At 38.9% G+C, this 22,788-nt stretch overlaps 1 protein-coding gene across 9 annotated transcripts in view; it reads right to left on the bottom strand.

The window, feature by feature from the left end:
- The window catches only part of LOC143153767 (CUGBP Elav-like family member 1-A), a 529,867-nt gene continuing 507,079 nt past the window's right edge, over positions 1–22,788 (bottom strand). For 3 of the 9 annotated variants that reach the window (XM_076325287.1, XM_076325288.1, XM_076325296.1), the window contains 9 exons: positions 20,918–21,046; positions 18,991–19,264; positions 14,479–14,571; positions 12,743–12,784; positions 10,477–10,506; positions 9,115–9,237; positions 7,968–8,198; positions 7,271–7,421; positions 1–2,239 (listed from right to left, as the gene is read on the bottom strand). In XM_076325287.1, coding sequence (XP_076181402.1) covers positions 7,294–7,421; positions 7,968–8,198; positions 9,115–9,237; positions 10,477–10,506; positions 12,743–12,784; positions 14,479–14,571; positions 18,991–19,264; positions 20,918–21,046 — 1,050 coding nt within the window. In that variant the 3' untranslated portion in view covers positions 1–2,239; positions 7,271–7,293. The remainder of the gene's footprint in view (positions 2,240–7,270; positions 7,422–7,967; positions 8,199–9,114; positions 9,238–10,476; positions 10,507–12,742; positions 12,785–14,478; positions 14,572–18,990; positions 19,265–20,917; positions 21,047–22,788) is intronic. The other 6 variants (XM_076325289.1, XM_076325291.1, XM_076325292.1 and 3 more) reach the window with 6 other exon arrangements.

Raw genomic sequence — 22,788 nt, 5'->3', positions numbered from 1 at the left:
AATGTTTCCAATCATTTTTTTTTTTTCTTTTTTTTTTTCATCACGCGCTAAAAAGTACAGGGTACCGTTATCATTATTATCATTTTTCTTTTCTTTCCACGGGTAACACATCCGTGTCGGTTCGAACCCAAACAGAGATCATAAAACACGAATGAACGATAAGTATCTCCCTTTGTTGATCGCGATGAAAAAAAAAAAACAAAAAAAAAAAGGAAAAAGAAAGAGAACACGATCGCGTGCGCGCTAGTGAGGTGTCACTGATGAAAAATTTGAATCCCGAATTTTCCATCGTTAAGTTTCTTATGCCACGCTTATCATACACACTTTAAAAAGCGACCCTAGTCCAATCCTATATACGGTACAACGTTATCACAAAGTCATTAAAAAATGCTACTTATGTATCGTTTCCCCTACTCTTCTTTTGTTTCCTTGTTCCAAGTTTTGTCTTTTTTTTTTTTTTGGTTCTTTTTTTTGGTAATCTTTACACCGTTTAATTTACACAGTAAATCGGACTGACCGTTCGGTTGATCGCTTCGTTTATCACGCGTTTCGATCCAGCGTTTCCCTTCGAATCTTTCATTACTTTCCCTAGTATTCGGTTAGCCGGCACGTCAGTGCGCGTATCTACATATGAACAGGCGGTTCGCGACGCTGACAACAGCGATCCCGAAACACGAATCGACGAGATCGATTCTCAGTCGCATAAATTAATACATGCGCGAACAGCGTTCTCGTATGATACAAGGTAAATATATATATATATATATGTATATGTATATATATACCGTCTCGTTTCACAGACCGTGTATACACTTTTGTCCCATTTCGTTTTTTTTCATTTCTTTACGTTTTTCTTTCGTAACGGCTAGTTAGTGATTGTACGCGAATATCTCTTACACTAAAGGTCCACGAAGAATTTATTCGTTACGATCTAAAAAAAAAAAAAAGAATTCATCCTTCCCGTTCGTTTGTTTAAATTCCTCCTCAGTCCCGACACGTTAAACGACGGATTGCAGTAACAGTCCCGACGCGACTACTCCAGGCTCTTCCCGTGTGTCGCTTTTTTTCTTTCGTTTCTATTTTCTTTTTTTCTTTTTTTCTTTTTCTTAGATCGCGTGGCCGGGCGCAGGGGCGCACGCGCGTACGCACGTGTTCGTACATACACACGCACAAATATATATATACATATACATATACATATATATATATACACACATATAATATATATACATATACATATACATATATATATATATATACATAAATATATGAGTATGCATACGTCGCATATGCTACGTGATATATACACACACACATACAGAGAAACAGAGAGATAAGGTAGCGTCACAGTTCAGCCCCGAGGAACATAAAACATAGTGCTCGTACGTCGGTGTCTCCGACCTCCGCTTCGCCTACTTAGTTTTCTTATTTTCTTTCGTACGATCGAAGCCCGCACGATGGATCGGAGTTCGAGATCCCCTTGGTCTCCCGATATCGCGAGATCGAGCGTTCTTTTCCCACGATGATTCCTCGTCCCGTTTTCTGTGTGCACCTCAATTAATTTTTCGCGCCAACTTGGTCCGTATAGCTGGTCGACCGTCTCATCGAGGGGGGGATTCTTCTCTCTATCGCTTTATTACATAGCGGCGGTTAAGAGGGGGGTAGGGGCGGCGTAAGCGCGCCACGATCGACAATCAGTGCCATCTATCCCGGTAAAATGGAAGAGACCAAGCAGTGGCGAACCGTGGAAATCGGCGCGCGTGTATGCGAAATAAAACGTAGAGGTAGCTCGTAGGTGGATGGAGACGGTTTCGAGGAGCTTCTGCCGGATGGTCGTGTGTGTGGGAAAAGGAGAGACGTGTCTACATATATATTTATACGTGAACGTGTACGCGTGTACGTACATATATATATATATAAATATATATACCTATATGTATATATGTATATGTATATATATGCATGTACAGACGCAACACACACATATATATATGTATATTAGGAGCAGAGCGGGCAGCATCCACTTCTTGCAAGAGGAGCGAGAGGGCGGGCAGTTGTGCACAGGCACCGACAGACACAGAATGACTGATCAAGAGGCTGACCAAGGAGTCGTGACTGATCGAGTGATCGACTGATCGACTGACCGATCGATCGAACGATTGACCGATTTGACTGACTGAGACTGACATGGCACGGCGACTCCGATCGAGAACACGGTCACAACGTCACAGGCCACCTGCTGGCACACAAACAAACACACGGACAGGTTAGTCACCACCACACACCAGATATATAGGATTCCCCGGGCAAACGTGCGCGGTGACGATGGTTAAAAGTATCTTTTTCTTTTGCTTTTTCGAACCGAACCTGCGAACTTTTATCGAGGCACTTTCTTCCAGCCGATCGTCTCGTTCGCGATACGTTCACCTCTTTCTATGTAATTTCGGAGCTGGTTCGTGTCTCTTTTGGTACTATTGTCAGAGGAGAATTTTGATAATACATGGAAGCACGTTGAACAGAAAAATGATTAAGAGCGAGTTTACGAACTCGAAAGTCGGTACAGTGAACGATTTTCTGCGACGATAATCGCAGGATCTTGGACACAACGTCACCGTGCAACGTGTACGCGAGTACTTTGCCGATACGTCGTTTTCTAACGGAAGCAACCAAGGATCTAATTCCTAGATTACGACGATCGGTAGAAAAATATAGTTTTTGGTTTCTTTTTTTTTGTCTTTTTTCTTTCAAAATACGTTTAAGCCGCGATCCTTGTTGCTTCGTTCGCGCCATCGCGATTCATCGATATATTTCTCTTAGAAGTCTGCTACGTAAATGATATATGAGTCTTTCAAGCGTTTCACAAGAGAGAGAGAGAGAGAAAAAAGAAAGAGGAAAAAATCGATAAATCGTTTCCGGCGTTGATCTTGATCGACGATCGACGACATCCCAGAGTAAAAAAAAAAAAAACACGGCAATGTTAGTACTAACAACTAATAAAGCGTCATAGCGTAATTAACCATCAAACTTCGAGATATTACTGTCACGATAGAACGTTCCAAGTTCTGTGCCCTGTACAATAAACGAGGGACTGACTCGCGTGATTGCGTAATAAAGTAGTGGCGTAATCATAATAAATTAGTGAGGTAGATCGTTGTGGTTTTCATTGCTACCTGCCGGTAGGGCAACGCGCGATACCGACGGAGTTTATGTTACAGACATGTATAAATATAGATAAATATACGTATGTAAATATATATAAATATACGCGTGTACAAATATCGGTGAACGAGAACGAGAGAGAGAGAGAGATACAGAGAAAGAGAAAAACAAAAAAAAAAAAAATAAAGAAAAAAAAAAGAAGAAAAATGAAGCAAATCTTGGAAAGTTTGGTTAACGTAATGACTTACGTTGCGTGAAAAAAACTCAAAGCGAACTACTTTTACTCTCCTGGAGGAAAGCTACGGTAAAATATGTTAGTGAAACTTCACGTACGTAATTCCACTTTGTGCACAAAAGTTAGCACAGAAAGCTTGATTGGCAGCCGTTGCAACGAAATGAAGTTTGATTACACCACTGGCGCGAAAAAGGGCGGAGGGGCGGGTGGGCGGTATAGGGCTAAAAAGGGCAGGCCCGCGCCTTCGAGAATCGAAGAACGAGGCATGGCAAGCTGAGTGTATTGGTCTCATTATGATGCACCGCGACCGAGTACGGATGCAATTTGCCACCAGTCCTCTATCAAAGGACGCGATCGATTCTTTGTACTTGAAACGCGAAAAACAAAATGCTCGACCTGAGATACTGTACATGAAAAGAATACACGCTTAACCGATGGGTCTCACGCGCCGAAACGCGACACTTTGCGCACCTCGTCCCGTTAAACTATAGTCGAAGCAAACTCAATTCGGTTGCTCAAGGCTGCTTCCTTGACTGTGGATCACGTCCGACACAACGAAGCACGAACTTTAATCGTTTCGGTGCTAGAGACAGAATAGTTGAACAACAATCGAGAGTAATCGCACAATTGATTTTGATCCGACTGTAGAACTTTATCGTAGAAACGATTAAACGTACGAAAAAAGTGACCGATTGGGAATTGAACGGTTCCGTATACCTGTTTGTGCATTTATGCATTTACGCATGCAGTTGTTCAAACTAATAACGCGTTGATCAAAGATCAAGTTGTGTAAGTTTTATTCTCAATTGAGTAATGAGATCTAATCTAAAGAAGTGGGATAACTATGACAATTTCTAATAGTTTTTCTTACTCTTCTCATATCGTAAACTCGAAATTCTGCTTCCATTCTATCATTGATACACTGTAATAATAAAACTGCAATATATCCGGATAGTTTGCCTTTGCATTTAACCCTTAAGTAAACGTACTCGTATTTGTAACACAAGTAGCTTTGTCAAACGTACTATTTTTTATCTGCATCGCGTAAGTAGTGTATTTAATATTTTTAAATTTGACTCGAAGCAGCCGATCTAAACCAGCCGGTATAGCGCGATGTACTCCAAAGAGGGTCTACTAGATTCCTGCGCATATATTTAGGAGTTAAGAGACAAACAAGCGCTGCAAGTTAGCACTTTCCATTTTCAAAGCAAACAATGGGGTGGAAAGAATACGGAGTATACGCGGAGCAAAGGGACGAGAGATAGAGTGGCAGAGTGGCTGAATGGTATTGTAGGGTTAACTACCCCTTATTGGGCTTCGTGAAATGGAAACAGACCCATAGTCTGTGTCCGGACCCATAGACTGTTCTGGTTCAAAATAACACGTCGAATACGTTGAAAAAGTTCCTCGGTTATTTTTTTTTCAATTTTACTTTCAAGTTTGCAAAGTACTCGTGTCGTTTAATATACTTACGCGTACTGTTCTACGTATAGATAAATGTACTACATACGTGTGAGTATACGATTTGTAAGTGTTTATTTGATCAGAAAATTATCAATTTGTTTTTTATTTATCGCGTATACGTTTACAAGGGGCTCAGTAGCAGACTCTTTTTAAAGATAGCAATTCTTTTTTCTTTTCAATTGTTCAAACTGATACATCTTCTCAAAAATATTTTATACTGTTGTATTTCGTAAAGATCGAGCTTCGTTAATAACCAATGTTTAGATGCCATAAATGCATAAGAGGGTCGGGAATCATTCAATTATGTCGTATCACTTTTTTCCATATCACGAATCGTTTTTACGATACAATCTATCTCGATTTTGTTGGACACTGTATGTAAATATCTCGTTAAGAAATATATATTTAGTTTCTTTTTTAACCGTGTACGTAAAAATCTATTAGGACGTATTTATCATAAAAATCTGCCAGATTTCTATTCACACACGAGTTTCAAATTACTACATGCATTGCGTTTAATTATTTGCTATAGCTCCGTTTATGCACATATTTGCAAAATGTATAATATACACGCAAAATGTTGTACTAAAGGTAAATGTATAAATTTTTTCAGACACATAGCGTCACTAGTCGTTTTTTAGACGATACGCGAGACACCATTTTTAAACACTGATTGAAAATCGTACACACGTGGGTCTCCACTTATATTTTCAAATGCAGTAACAATTTCTACAATTGTCTACGAATTTTCATACAAATTTTCTCACGCCGATAAAATTAATTTCTCCAAATGTTCGAAATCTTGCTCGTTTTCCCGTAAACGATTATTTATGTATACTAGATAGAAAATGTGTTGGCTGCAGGGCTTACGTAACTCGTTGCTTCATAATTCGGTAAAAAATATGTACGAAAAAATTGATAAATATCAAACGAACATTCGACGCGATAATATCTTTTTTCTATCTTGCTGATCGTTGTAGGAACATGTACGAATGATTATTTAGGTTGTGTAACGATTTACTTCCAACTTCATCGTTATTCCTTTCTCCGCTTTCTAATCGGACTTGTGAAAAGGTTCGTGGAAATATATTTATCGTTCCATTTGCAAATATAAGGAGACGTTTTATTCTCTCGACAATGGGTGTCTGACAATGGCGTTTCACCATACGAAGAACTCTAGTAAATCACGTAATATGAAAAAAAAAGGTTGTACTTCTTCCTTGATAATAGTTTGAAGAAAAAGTAACACTTTATACGTACTACCCTGTATCGTTTATTATACATGTTAACTCGATAACTCACATTTACGTTTGATCGAACGTCAGAGATCCGCGGTTCAGGGTTACCCGGTAACAACCGATTTATTTATACCGGGATTAATTGCTCGTAAGAATTTTCAACGTCGTGCGTGTAGAACGCACATCGCTACGTATTTTCTTCGTGTACAGAATCAGTGGCGACGTAATTCGTAAATACTTGCCCGTAATGTAAATGAATACACGTTAAAAAGTAATCCTTAACGATATCTACATGTTAATTGAACACATATATTGCAACGTTTCTCACTGGTGCTTAGTCAAATTGAACTCGATAAAGCATTAGAACGACTCGTCGTTGTCGCAACTTAATTGAAAGGGAACTGAAATGCCTCGAGTCACCACTGCGTTCAGATAGAGCAGAACGTTTATACCGGAGTAACGTAACCGCGAATGAGATTCCGTTCTCGAAGAGCAGACGCGTCAATAACACGTATCACCACGAGGTACAGGTATAACGAGACACGAAGAAAAGATAGGTAGACTTCTTTCTCGGTACAAAAATACCAGAATATATATATATGTATATATCTATATATGTATATATATATATATATATACATATATATGGACGGACTAACAAGTAGAAGAAAAAGTGAACTCGAAGAGGAGGAGATACGTGTGTATATCTCGCGATGCGAAAAACGTTGAAAGGACGGTAACTTTCTATTCTTCGGAAAAAGTCTGACGACGTAAGTCTTCAAGATTATCACAGCCTCGTTTCGAAGGATAATGCAGCTTTTCGAATGAAACGTGCGACACGAGTATCGATGTTTCTTCGGCGTCTGAGCGCTGAAGGGAAACACGTCTCTCGCGAATTTATGTTATCTCGACCTCCACCGAAAATACTGTTTGACTAGAGATGGTTTTTTTTTTTTCTTTTCTTTTCTTTTCTTTTCATTTCTTTTCCGTTTAGGAAGCAATATACGTCTTCTAAATAGTCTCGTCGAATGAAACGATCTATCAACCAGACCGAGGAACATCTCGACCAATGATCGACGTCGCGACTTATCAAATGCGTGAACATGGTTTTGATTAAGGACACCAGGGTCGTTGGATCCGAGCCGTGGTATCCGAGAAGTCCTTGGGTATCTACCTACGAACGGTGGGCGACGTCGGCTAATAGGGTTTCGATGCATCCTTGGATCGTTTCAGTTGGACCTTCAGCCGTTTCATGCCGATCTGGAAACCGTTCATCGCCTGGATCGCTGCTTGCGCGCTCGTTGCGTTGTCGTACGACACAAACCCTGAAAATAAGTCCCGGTGTTAGCTTACGAAAGCCTTATCGGTCGCGTGTGCGTCCTAAACACAGAGTTAGCAATAGGGATTCGGGACACAGAGAGACTGGAAAGTTTGTCAACGCGTACAAGGGTTTTCGATAGAGCACCGGGATATCGATAACAACGACTCGTTTAGCGTTGAAGTGAATTACACGAAAAATTCGGGTAACGTGTTCGCGATTAGGTCAATTAACCCACAAAGTTTCGATTTGGTAGGTATTAAGGAATTAACTTTGCCAGATCAACGAATAGTAATTTTATGGCACGAAGAGCGATATTACTACGTTTGGTTTCGAATTGATTAAACTGAGGTAAAAATTATTTTGTTTTAAAAGACAGCGATATTTAAATGTCGAATTTGAATTCGAAACCACGAAGTTCTCCGGATGGAAAATAGTGCACCGAATTGGGTGACGACCGAGAGTGATCTCCTCTCGAGTCCAAAGGGTTAATACGTTCAGAGGTTCGTGTCGTTAAAGATGCACGGATGCAAATGGTTGCTGTGTGCCTTACCGAAGCATTTGCTCAGTTGCGTTTGTTTATCGATGAAGACCTTGGCAGAAATGACGTTCCCGAATGGCACAAACGTTGAAACGAGGTCGGTATCATTGAACTCCTGCGGTAGATGGTAGATAAACAGGTTGCAACCCTCGGGACCTTCTATCTGCTTATCGGTGGTGGTGAATTTCGCCTTTTGGGCCGCTGCTGCGGCTGCGGCTGCCGCTGCCGTGAACGCGGGGAACCCTGGAAACACAACGTTCGTCATTACCGATTCTTCGCTTCTTTCCAAAGGGAGCTACATCGTTTCTTCGGGTTCTACGGAATTTGAAAACACCTCGATCGCGATCAACGTGACAGATTCATTTACAGCGGAAGCTGTGTATCCGGTTTAAATGTGCAGAGTGAATTGTTTCGCGGGTAGTATCGAAGGTACAAGGAACTCGTTCACGCGAGAAGAGTATTAAAGATTTTTCAATACTTGGAAGAGTGTTAAAAATTCTTTTCTATTTTGATCAATTACCGACGAATATAACGTAGCATCGATCGCTATAAAAATGCCCAACTTACGCAAAATAAATATGAAAATATCTAATACTTTCTTAATGAAACTATTCTCCATTTTACACGCTTGGGTTATCGGTGACAATCTCTGCAACATCAAACGCGGGTCACAACCGTATTTCTTTCTCTACTTTCGCACGAATTTTCGTATCTTGCGAGCCGGGATTTGTGTACGCGAGGGTTATTTCGTAAATAAACGTACAATTCCAAGTATTTTCGGAAATATTCCCTTTAAAAAGTCTCGAGCTGGAGTAACCGTTAGTTTCACGCGACTCTTCTCGCGTTTGCGTTTTTATTTATCGAATAACCCTCGTGCGTCTCAACGCATTCGTTACGTGCAAACGGTACAAAAGAATGCAGTTTGTACAGAACTGTATCGTATAGAACTAAATTCAGGCATTCCATTTGTGTTACTCACTATGTAATTCTTTCTTTTCCATGGTCACCGTCGTCTTTCCAATGAGAGCTTTAAGGCGCACAGTTACTCGTTAGAACAACACTTTTACGAACGATGTGCAAAGTAAAACAACAGACATTGCCATTTGGCAATTGGTCCGGCTCGAGAGTAAGTTTTTGCGATTGGCAGACGAACACTTACCTGCGTATTGTTGCAAACTGGAATAGGCGTTGCTCAAGGAATCTTGCAACCCGTTCAAAGGTGTCCCCGTTAGGGAATTGAGCGCGAGAGACGTCACAGGACTGAGACTACCACCGGTGGACCCTTCGAAATCGAAATCAATCCGATTATTATAACATTTATTCGACGATCAGCTTCGATTCCTACAGCTGTACCCATGGCTAAACAAAAGTCGTACAACTTCCGAAAAATAATTCCCCGTGTGGCATGCGTCATGCTACGACGCTGGTAAATAAATAAATAAATAAATAATTAAAAAAAAAAGAGACAAGAAAAGAAAACCTTTATTACCGTTTGCGAGACTACTTTTGTTAATAATGTGAGTACGCGTGCGCGCGCGTGTTACGTAGCGGCCAAAAGCGATTTGCGTATTTTACAAAACCAGTTATTGAACCAGAGTGACGTTTCTTATTTTTTTTTTACAAGTAGCTTTAAGTTTCGTTTGTAAATTTTATACAAGAAATTGTCCAGCGCGAAACTTTGCGTGTTACAGATTACAGAAAGCATTTGCGTACACGTTACGTCGAAGTGAAACATTTGACGAGTGTACGGAGACTAGGCTCGAACGTATAAACAAATTTGAATTTTAATTTTTTACGCAACGTTTGTTTTAGGATAAGCCATTTGCGAAATAATCGTCGAACGATAAAAGAATCGAGAGAACGCAACATCCGTCCAAAATTGTCAATGCGTTCTGTAACTGTACTCGACCAATAATTAGTAATTATTAATAACAACGAGGCTATATTTAATCGTGGTTAATAACAAAATTGTTTTACTACTTCTCCTAAAAGAAGAGCGAAAAAAAAAAAAAGAAAAGAAAATGATCTCTGATAACCGAATACGTATTGTTAAATCGATTATCGTCGTCGTTAAACGAGACATTATTTTCCATCGATATTGATGAAATTATTACTCGATTTTTATTTAAAGCGTAACCTCGGAGCTCACCGAAACGAAACGAAACGAAACGAACGTTTTCAATTACTATCGTGAAGAAGGATTTCCATTGCGTGACATCGATTCGTTATACCATCAATATTGTGAAATAACACGCACGAATTAAAGCTTGATTAAAGCATAGTGGACAAGTATTGGGTGAGCTTCGTTCTATCGATTAAACGGCCAACAGTAATTACAAATCAAATTAGTGATGAATATATACATGTATGTAGGTGCATACGGAAGTTGGATAACAAGGGTGATAGCGGAACGACGATGAAAGGTAATGAGAAAGAGAAGGGCCAGAGAAAGAGAAGAAACGAAAGTGTGTCGCAACAAACGAACTGAGAACGAGTTACAGCTTCAATGATTTCTTCTCACCTGTATTTCCGGTCTTTCCAAGAAGGACAGCTACGCACGAAAAAAAAATGTGCACATTAAAACGCTGGTGTGCGTTCGCATGAAAAGAATTAAAAAGAAAGAAAGAGAAAGAAAAAAAAAGAAAAAAAAAACAAATAGAAGTGTGTGTACACGGTTTCGAAGAGCATGGTAAAAAATCGACGACTCTTGCCGTTGGCTTTTTTTTTTTATTTTTCCAGAATTGCATCGAACGATACTCGATCGGTTGAGCACGCAACGCGTGACACGCGCGGCGAATCGCGTAAAAAGAAAAAAAACGATCGTCGATAACAAACGTACGCTGGCTAACAAGCCGATCTCGAACCTGTCCGTTACGCGCATTGCGCGGACTTTATAATAACATAACATCATGAATTTTCAAGGACTCAATCTAGCGTGCTAATCAATTTCATTGAAATGGTCATTTTGGTACCCCTCGATCGAAGCAATCGTCTGGTGCACCGTGCGTTACCAGGGTGTACGGGGACTTGAACGATATCGAGATTAAAATGTACAGAGCGATAGAGACAGACAAATGATGAAAAGGAGAGAGATTGTGTTGTAGAACGTACAAAATTTGCGTGCGTGTACGCTACTGGCCATACGGATACGTATTGGGCGACGATGAATTATTTCATCTTTTACATTACGTTGCGAAATGTTTATATAGGAGGGTGGATAAATTATTCGCGATAAAATTCGAGGATTCGTACGAATGGAACAAAAATGTCTTGATAAACGTTCAGATCACTTTTAATTTCCAACTCGCATATTTTTTACATTATAAACTATCGTTTATAAGTATTTTATTACTTTCTTAGTAATTTTTTCTTAACTATAATTCACGGTTAGAGAATTGTACATAAAATGCAGCATATTGCACATGCAATACAGCAAATATAGAATTTGTGGTCTTTCTTGTACGTACAATATAAAGACAGTATAAGAAAGTTGAAATTTTGCAGGGTGATTTTATTCGTGAAATTTGAATTTCAAAAAATATTCCTAATTTAGGGCAACTCTACAAAGTTGCAAAGTTTTATTAAAATTGGGGTACATTCCTAGCGAGTATTACGGATTCGTGTCACCTGAGGAAGAATATGGCTGGCTAGACAGAATCCCTTTTCCTTCTTGGTAAGTGTCACGAGCCAAGGAGGTGCGCAGAATTATGCTGTCGATCACAAGACCGAGTGAATCACTGGTTCTCTCCTTGTAAGACATTTTCTCTCCATTCGGTACAAATTCTCTTTTTATACGTATAATTAACCGTTCTACTTTAACAAACTGCATATTTATTGGGTTATTCGGTAAGTGATTTCGTTTTTTCTAATGGAAACGAAACACGATTTTTTTAGAGTGTACAAACGTTTGATTAAATTATATATTCTCCATTTTGGAGAACGAAACGACTTCCCGAACAACCTAACACATAATTCTCTACCTAGTGACGAAACATTTGGTAAAAACTCTCCGTCGTTGATAATGCTTGAGAAAAAGATCACTCGGAGTATTCTAAGCAGCAAAACTGCAGATTTTAGAATCGAACTGGGAATGGAAAGGGTTTCGTCGATGAAACAGAGCATTTTGGTTTATCGACCACGTGTTCCGTTTTACCAACGAAGCACTCGTGTTAATCCGCACCCTTTCGGATTAACCCTTTGCACTCGAGGCTTCTTTGCTACCAGAAACCGACGCCTCGAGAAAATCCTTTAAGTCGTAAAATTCATCTGGAACGGAACATTTTTATATACTTCGCAGAGATGTTTGTGCGCTCTACGAGAACGTAATATTTAAATTGAAATTTGAATTCCAAACTACGAAGTTTCCCCGGATCGAAAATAGTACAGTGAATTAGGTGACGAGCGAGTGATCTCTCGAGTTCAAAGGGTTAAAAGTAAAATGGTGACACGGATAAAAGTTTGTCAAAACTACGAAATAAAAGGAACAATTATGTATCGTAACGAACGAAAAAGTGCATCGTTACGATGAGTTCGCGTCGTAAAGATATTTAAGAAATTCAATGTTCGAAATCGTCCCCATTTACGTATAGCCAGTAGCGTACGTAGATACGTAACGAGTACGGAATTGTAAACGATCCCGGTACTCGTAAACGCGTTCACTGCACACGTACTCCTCTCTTCTTTAGGCGAACCAAGGATATCGAGCCGTGAATGAGATTAGAAACCGTCTGAACGATCGAAATTAATTTAGTAATTGTTAATACTATACCAGGCAATGCGACACGTACATAGCGACATACCTGCTGTCGAATTCGCCAGTCCGCTTAACGCTGAAACACAGAACACGTTCACGATATTAACAAGCGGAGTTAGTGACGTGTTTACATATTCAGCACGTAAACTTCGCCAAAATTTGCTTAGCCGTTACTCTGCATGAAATAAGGTATTCGTCGTGCAATATCGGACATTGCTTGAAGATTACTGCGAGGCGACGCCTTGGTGTCTTCGACCTCAAACCCGGTTATCAGATTAAACGAAAATTGTCGCTAACGAGACAAATTCACGTTTATCTTCCTGGACGTTAAACGTTTCTTTTCGTCGTACAAATTCATCGATGGGTTTCACCCTAGGAGAGCTTCCGGAGTCTCGTTTGATATCACGTTCGAATTCCGTGTAATTTTATATGTTCTTTTTTCAAATTTACCAACAGCCTTATATCGGGTTGTTCGGAAAGTAGTTTCGTTTCGTTTTTTCTTTTTTTGGTGAAAATGAAACACGATTCTTTTAGAGTGTATGAACATTTTATTAAATTACACACTCTCCATTTTGGAAAACGAAATCACTTTCCGAACAATCCAATAAATTGTTGCGTTACGTTAAAGTTGTATCGTTGTAATCTGTACAAAATTTTGAAGGTTTCCAAGGCTCTTATCGTATTGTACTTTAAATAGTATGATTTATGTGCTTTTGGAAAAGCGTAGGTATCGATGTTTCACCAATATTGCGATTACTCATGATTGACTCATGATTTTGGTATCTGTGGGTTTTCGAATTGCAGTGACGGTGAAAGATTTTTCGTTGGAACGCGGAACTTGCACCCAGAAACCTCGAATAGTGTAAACTATTTTTATCGTGTATTCGTTCGTGGGTTACGACATTACCATTGGTTTTCGGTAAGCAGTGGTATATACATACATGCGAGTACACTACGAAAAACATAAAAAAAATGGTTTCGTTTTAAATTAGCACAGTATAACACGAAGCATTTACCTTCTTTAATTCTTCGTTTAATTGGTGTTATCTATTTCGTATAATCAGTATGCTGGTAACGTTGTTAGATATCGATGGAAAATACTTCACAGAAATGGCTATTATTATTCTTCTACTTAGCGTTACTGAATAAAGAAAGCTGAGAACTCTGTGAAATCTCAGTTCGTAAAATGATCAAGCGAGTCTCGATAGAAACTGTCCTAGGGTTACACCAAAGAGTGGAAACGTTATCTGTAAAATCGATTTCGTGCAATTTGCATTATGCGTTTGTTGTACGAATCACGTACACATAAAGATATGTGAGTGTGTGTACATATATAAATAAATGAAAAGAACTATATACATACATCCATATACGCGCACACACACAAACACGCGCGCACACACTACGGACAATTTCAACTAGAGCGGGTTACAGTTTCTGATTAATCGATAACATATTAATGAGTATATCGTAGCACGTGTAACATAGCACCGATACGCCGTCGTGTAATTACGACTGGAAATCTTGTTACAATTTGCCCGCGTTTACCGAGCTCTGATGTGGTAAATGTCGATTGCATGCTGTTATTTAAATTTAATGTCACGTTCAAGCGCAACCTCTCCGCAAGCACGCCACTTTGAGACATTTTTCTACAGGGTGGAGAAGGGAAGGGGCGGTGTGGATCGGACACAATGCGTAAAAATAATATTTTCGTTTGCTCGACATTACTGTAATTCTACAGAGCGTTGTCGTACAAGTTTCGTTACTCACTGTTTGGCGACACCTGAAGGTTGCCGTTTCCGCCAGTCATAGCAGCCAAGGTGACGAGGTTCTGCATACTCATCGGGGACACGCCTGCGTTCGCTGCAACGTTTCCAATTCGAAACACACGAAACAATTAGATCATAAATTATATACAGTTAGACGAGGTAATTGTATCGATGGTTAACGAAGTACGGAATCGCTTCGTTCGAGACCGCTGTGCAGCGTGCGATGATGCATCACGATGTTTATACTTGCACGAGAGTTTCGATGTCTCGAGAATTACAATTACTTTTTCGAGACCTTACGGAATCTCGTGAGAAATATTGGGCAATGTTTTTTTGCATTATTTTTTGATTCTTCGAGGTGGAAACATTCTTTAAAGTTTGATACGAGTATTGAACACTTCTTGAAAATTATATCGGGTTGTTTGGAAAGTTTGTTTTCCAAAATGGAGAATACATAATTTAAGAAAATGTTTGTACGCTCTAAAAAAATTGTGGTTTATTTTCACCGAAAAATGTCCAACATTGCATGATTTTATAGAGCATGAAAATCTATCGAATCTTCACTGTTGTCATTTTTTTGTATCTATCGTAGTTTTTTAAAAATTAAAAAAATATATTTAAGGTGAGCCGTATTTCTCGACAAGAAAAGTGCAAAATTGCGAAAAATTAATTAGTACATTATACGATTCTCGTGACATCGTGCAACACCTGTTTAAACAACTTATCGTAGTTCTACATTTTAAGATCGTCGAGTTAAGTGAATCACCTTGTGTAATCGTCATTTAGTGATATGTTTATATGAAATATATTACGTCAAAGACAACCATATATTCTGCGTTTAGTACAATAAAATATCAATTTTAAATACTATCGGCGTCTCGTTACTGGGGACGAGAACTAGATCGCATACAACGATCCTGTAAGAAAGCCAGCGTATCGCAAACCAGGGCAACCAGATATGATTAGAGCAAAGTCAAATTTATATTAGTTGAACGTAATGTGGTCTCCACGATGGCGTATGAAGTTATTTAAACTTACAACACAGTTGCTACAACCCAGAGAAATAATTTACTTTGAAAATTATCGCGACTAGCTCGAAAGGTTAAAAATAACGATTAAAGAACGACATTTCATTTTAACTAGAAGAAGTGTTGTTCCATAACACGAATTTCAGATATTTTTTATCGTAATTTGAGTACAATTAGTGGTAGATTTGCACGACGTTATGAAAAATCAAATAATTCTACACACATGTAACAAAAACAAATCAAATTTAAATTTATTCGTTTTAAACGTTTCGAGCGTACATTTTTCTCAATAGAAAGCTTTATATTAATAAAAAGAAATGTTATCTATATGTTTCTACGTGACAAATTTTTGTCGCGTTCCCTTGAATTTTGAAACACCACCTTCAGATTGTAAAGTGCTCCTCTCGAATTCCAAGTCTTCTCCAATTTGAAAAACACTCTTTATAGAAGGAATAAAAGTAATTCAAGTGACATTAGGATCGTTTACCAGTGAAACGGGATAAGACAATTTGCCAGGCAATATGTCAAAGATGATACAAATTCTAGAAACGAGTAAATGTATCGGTTGCAAGTGGTCCGACAGTTGCGTAAGTTTAGTGCGTCATCGAACAACCATACGCGTTTCTCGCCAATAAGTAGTAAACACACGTTTTCATGTGGACGCTAATGGTAGGCATCCACATCGATCTATCATTGCACTGGCATGTTTCCCGAATCCATTAAACGTAGAATTTTATTATCACGGAGACAACCGAGGAAAAATATACGGGATGGCTAAACATGGTCGCGTACCAATGTTACGAAACGAACTACGACATAATCAACTTAATAATTTACAACACGCGGAAAACAAACGTATCAAGCGATAACGAGCAACTTCCAACGAGACAATGGACGATAAATATTTCGTACTAAGTGTCCGGTAGCGGCCGCTGTGTAAATTACCAGCACAATGGGTATCCGTACGTATGAATTTATGGGAATTATAGAAGAACATTCAGCAATTTTCGTTTGGAAGGTCGCGATAGAACCAACTGCCATATTTTTCCAGCTGCTGATGGTAAATACTACGGTGGCTCCCTACTTAAAATTATTTCAATTTTAAAATAACCGTCTTTGTCTATTTTTATTCACGAAGTATAATGTGCACACATGATAATTATTCATGTGAAAATATTTCACGTGTACTATTACTTTCTTTTTGGTTTCGATTCAAATTATAACGAAGCATTTTGTAAACTGTAAAAGAGAAATTTTATAGGTATACGTAGAAAAAGTATCTCGAAAGTAAAAGTAGTTTGTTTACAGCATAGTGGAATAAAGATAAGAACAAATTCGAGAATCTATACGAGAAGTTACTTCGTTCATTTTAGCGAGAATTACAGTTTGTGTAATTTTATGATATAGTTCCTTGGCTATGTATGAAAATGTACAAATGTTGACACAAGTGTATATACTGCGGTACGAACGTGTATAAAGTGCACGTTACGAGAAAATTTACACTACGAAATGTAGCTACTTGGTTGCCATTTAATTTGAAAGGCGAGTAGAGTAAAATGCACTTACAGTGTCGGTAGAGAAATCGCGAATATAGCGTTAAATATTTTTTTAAACTATTGTCGATCGATGCGAACGGTCAAATATTTTGGTCAAATATTTTTCGGTTCTCTATCCGTCTTGGAAGTTTCATTAAAATCGATGTGTATCACTTCGTGTGGTCTCTTTGTAAGAGCGCTGGTGCAGGCGAACGACGCTTCGCGAATAACTGTAGAAGTCCTTATATATTATATTTCGCGATATTCGAATGCTCGGGGCAATGTTGTGTCATAAGTACTGTCGATAACGACAGCTTATCGAGTAAATACGAAGATAAAAATGGTAGACCGAATATATGGATGTATTTGTGCATCTCGTGCAAATTGTGAGTCACTCGTGGATGATACGATACATAGGAAACTTATAAAGAATAATACACTTCGAACGCTGAAAGAAAATCATGCCAACGAATGACCGACTTGATCACGTTTCCGAGTTACGTGTAGAGAGTTATGTGTGTCCTTTCCAAATGTATAGATTTTTAGCGAAAGGGTTAACGAGTGACGAGAACACCCCATTAATTACATTTTCATTAGAAGATCGTCCAATCATCGCGTAAATTTGTTTAAAATCAACATCGAATCGCACGCTGCATACGCGTCGAACCAAGCTGCGTTCTTACAATAAAACAAGTGGTAACGATCAATGCTTTCGTCCGACCCACAATGCAAATAACTCGTTACAGCTGATGCGCTGCTTGAAGGGTTAATAATAAATTAACGGGAGATGAATAACCAACGTACACGAACTTAACTAAATAATGAACGAGCGTGAACATTGTACAAGGTGATCGAAAAAAGAGGTACGATTTATATTTTCAAGAGAGCTGTGCAAAATTGTGCACGCGTGAGTAATTAACTTCTCAAAATGATAACTATTGTTATTTTTCTGTTTTCCGAAGTGGCAAATTCATCAATAATATTTCCACAATGTGATCGTTGTAATCAATTTCATATAAATAAAACCTTTAGAAGCTTTAAATAACAATAAAAATTCTTTCTGCTGACACGAAGTGTGTTAAACGTTCGCCTTCGTCGCCAGTGCGATAACCGGTCATTTTTTCCTTTTTTTTTCAACCGCTTTCTAGTAGTGGGCGATCTTACGAAAGCTAGCATAAGGGGGACTCATACCCACGTGGTGGCCTTCGGTGTACTGTTCAGAGCTAGAAAGAAGACGAGGCCAAGGAATGGGGGCCCGATACGGCCCGTGTACCTCTACCGACATACATTTCGATCAAAACGTACGATTGGTCAAAGCGGTCGCATCTATTAAAACCACTTATTGTTAGTCGAGTCGCCTAAGTAGGCAAAACGAGCGAGGGACTTTTCTTGTCCCTGTGCCATCCTGCTCGTCTTCTTTCCAACTTCGAACAGTACTGTGGGGAGCTGGAAAGATGTCACTTCGCAACGATTGCGAATCGTACTGGATGAAATGTTTCAGTAGACCTTCGAAGTCCTGCGGGTATGCAAAAATTGCTCATCGTTGTTCACATTTGCATTATTAGTGATACTCAATGTTACAATCGCTTTAATCCAGGTGACATCTTTCCAGCTACCCTGGTACTGTTCGTTTTCGAGAAGAAGGCCAACGAGTGTTTACATCCTCACTCTGGTTCAGTCTACTAGCTCTCCAGAAGAGTATCGGTAACAACCTAATAACAACGACAACGCGTGCAATGATGGGAGAGCTAGTAGACTGTGAACCAGAATGGAGATGTGAACACTCGTTGGCCTTCTTCTCGTAAACGAACAGTACTAGGGAAGCTGGATTTATAAAAATTGATAATTCTTTCATCTCGTACCGATTCTAAATTTTGCGATTTCTTCGTTGGATCACCTTGTACAGATGGAGAGGGAACGAACAAAAAAGTAATGGAAATTGACACGAACCATACTCACCGGCGGTGTTACTCAACGACGCCAAGGTTGCCAAGCCCTGAAGATTCGCGGGGTTGATTTCAGGCGGACTGGGTACAGCGGGCGCGGCAGCGTGTGCGGGGGTCGCCGCGCCGAGGCCGAGGTGTTGTTGTAACAATAATTGATGCTGAACACTCGACAGAGCGTTCGCACCGGCACCTGCTGCAACCGGAGTCGCTGCACTCGTCGTTGCCTGAAGTTGTTGCAATAACTGCAACGAGGTGGGCGCCAGAGTAGGCGTATCGTTCTGCAAATAAACATACAGAGATCTAGGTAAGCATGCTTCTTCCCTCGTTCGTTGTCGGGCAACACTGTGGCTGCAAAGAAAAAAAAAAGAAAAGAAAAAAATGTAATTAACTGTACGCAGAACAACTCCGAGGTTACACGGTACGACGATTCATTTTCCTGACTCGTGGCCCGATGTAGAAATTAGTTACGACACTTATCGATGCGTCGTTTGCCATAGTTGCAAACGTTTCGGTAGTCGTTTTTTCTCGTATCGTAAGCTCGATTAAACGGTCATTACCGTACCAAGGGTAAATCTACGGTGAGTACATAGTTTTTTCGTTCATGTTTTTTTGGAAAATGGATGTCACGTTGGATCGATAACCTCGGAGTGTTGAAAAAACGACATTCACGGGTGCGAGGGAATTAATCCGTTTGGTATTTGACAACTGTACAGGAGAAATAAAAAATAGTTAAGTTATCATTATCTCTTGAGCTACAGTTCTATAAGGTTTCGAAGTTTCTTTTCAATTTTCCAGTTGTCGAACTTCCCTTGTGCTTATGCACCTACGGCAAGGGTTAATAACATATGCACTTCAAAGAGAACTTTGAAGTCGATTCCAGACACTTGGATATCACTTGCAAGGTTAGTCGATTTTATCTTCAGACATAGAATCGTGTGAATCGTTAATGTTTCGAGAGGGAATTCGAAATTTGTGGAATATCGACGCGGACGAAGACTCGGTGATGGATTGACTGGAATTTCCATTTGCGTTATGTCAGTCATCCATACGCGACATATTATCTGTCAAAAGTGGATCGTTTATGAAAATGATGACGCTGTATTATTTACTATCGAAACGTACGATGCACGAGTAAGTTATAATTGGAGTTATAAAATATTATAATTTTCCAGTACTATTTTCAAATGATAGAAGAACTCGAATTTTAGGGATATTGTTAGAAACGGTTAACTTTTTTACGGAGAAGGTAACATCGATTTTAGCGTATCTGATTGTAAATCTTTAACCGAGATCAAAACAATTATGTACGGTAAGTATTGAATACGATTGAGTGATGTATTATTTATCACGTACAATTATCTATTTATACACCACAAATGTAACATAGATTATAGAAAAATTAGCTGATACTTTCTATCCCTAACAAAATGTAAGGTAAATGTACTTATACAACAGTAAGTTGTAAGTACTTCTACTTTAGGATCTCATTGAACAAATTGTAATAGAATTTTCACCTCTTCGAAGTATCGAGCACCAAAACTTCGGATCGTTCTCCAAACGAGCACGGAACTGTAAATAATTCTTGGAATGAAAAAAAAAAAAACACTCTCTTGGTATCGATTATATTTAAACTACGATATCCGTGCAATCCTTGAATTTGATCGCGCAGGATTCGGTTTTGTTCGTCAGAGGAAGAAATTCTCGCGCAAAAGGAAACGGATCTGGAAAGGTGGATCTGATCTTTCCTATCTTTTTTCTATGTTTTTTTTTTTTTTTGTTTTCTTTTCGTCCACGTGAATTTTCCTCGGTGCGCGTGCAATTTTTAAGGTACCGGGAAAATAAATTTATGAGAAAGTATCTCATTCTTGATGCAAATGGGGCTCTTTGATATCCGGTAAAAAGGTCGGTTGTGAAACATTAAAGGTACAAACGGTCAGGTAATGCGGCGCCATGTTGACTCCCGCTATATTCCAAAGATTCGTCTGCAGTTGCTGCATCCTCTTTTGGTCTTTTTCTTTCTGTGTGTCTGCAAATTTCACGACCAGCGGCGACGAGCATCCCTGAAAAAGGAAAAAAAAACGGAGATACGAAGATGCATCAAATATATAAATTTCTAGAGACGTATGCCGTAATACATTAGGCAGTACTATGGTTACGGCACGTACAATGACTCGATGATTCGTGGTTGTCCAAATTTGATTACGTTGCAGATAAAAGGAATTTGGTACACAAAGATAATGAAAAGTCCGGATAAATATTTGTCCTATTTAACCTTGTTCTCGAGTTACGGTCCACTGTATTTTAATAAGGTGTCAAAACGGTTATGGAAGTTATGAAAATATGTAGAAATAAAAATTCTTGTGCAACAGGGACAGATATTTTGTTCGTCGGTATCGAAACAAGTTCTCAACCTTTACACTTTCGGATCGTAACAAATACTTAATACTACTCACTGATTTATTACATTACAGGATGTAAATATGTATTTTTGCATCACGATTATCATCGTGGGTTTGTTGGTTTGCAAGCAACCTTTTGAAATACTTCCGTAGGACTTTTATCGCGCAAATTTTTTAATATTTGTATCATAAAATATAAACTACTTTTTCGATTCCTGATTTTAATCGTTCTCTCTATTTCATACATAGTGTACAACTTTTCTAACCGTGTTTGTAAATGCTTTTACAATATTCTATGCGCTACACCATTTTCTGTACAAGAGTAGTACGCGTTTGACATTTTTAATACAGTTCTGTGGTAGTTTCTATTTTGAAGCGATAATGACGAACTACACACATGCAGAAATATGCGTTCAACGTATGGCCTTGCTGATTGCAACGTTGTTTTAGCAAGACACCTGCACGTGGTACGTTTTCCTAATAGACACTTGCCAAATGATAAAACATTCAAAGGGATACACAAATGCCTGTGGTTAGCGACAGGACCGAGATGTGTTTTAACGACATCGGTGTATTTACGTTTGAAATTGATAGTCTTGTACCGAAACATTCCGAGGATTGTCTTCAAACAATTTCAGACCTATTGAGACATGCAACCATTATACCGATACCTACCACTTACGTTAACTTCGATCACCGATTAATTACATTTACAACTCGACAGAAATAAAAGAACAGACGACAGCACTCGACAATCAGTTCGAATATCAATCATAATTAATTAATAATTGTTGGAGGGTGAAATCTGATGAATTTTCCAAGGTAATCGAATCTTTCAATATTAAAGTGAACAAAATTAATTTTCTTACATTCAGGTAACAAATAAAAGTACAACAAAGATAATTGTATCGATATTTCGAGTCTACCCTGTAGAACGCTATAGTATTTTTTTTAATCGAGTAAACTGAAAAATTCCTACGAAATATTTCACATCCTCTTTGCAGTACATTTCATTATCTACGCGTAACATAAATTATATCGAATAAATTACTTGGAACTGCACCGAGCTGAAAAGTCGCGCGTTTAAAAGTTATCGTTTCGCGAGATAAAGGTACACTGCATTACAAAAAAAAAAAGAAAAAAAAAAACGATCGGCTGTCGAGTGTCCTTGACCCATTTGGCATCCCTTTTATCACGGTGAAATTTGACCGAAGTATCGACTTTCCTTCGGGCCGCGGTGTGTTCAATTTTGTAAATTCAACGTGCTTTTCGAGAGATATCCATTTGTCGGCCGAAGTAGGCCGCGTTTGCTTCGTCTAATCGAAACGTAACTCACGTTCAAATGTTGTAAAGGTAGAAAATTGTCGCGATAATTTACGGGTCGTGCGTTCCACGAGGCCAAC

This window comes from Ptiloglossa arizonensis, chromosome 13 (assembly GCF_051014685.1).
Source record: "Ptiloglossa arizonensis isolate GNS036 chromosome 13, iyPtiAriz1_principal, whole genome shotgun sequence".
In the NCBI taxonomy this organism is placed as follows: domain Eukaryota; kingdom Metazoa; phylum Arthropoda; class Insecta; order Hymenoptera; family Colletidae; genus Ptiloglossa; species Ptiloglossa arizonensis.
This window is presented reverse-complemented; position numbering and strand designations above follow the sequence as displayed.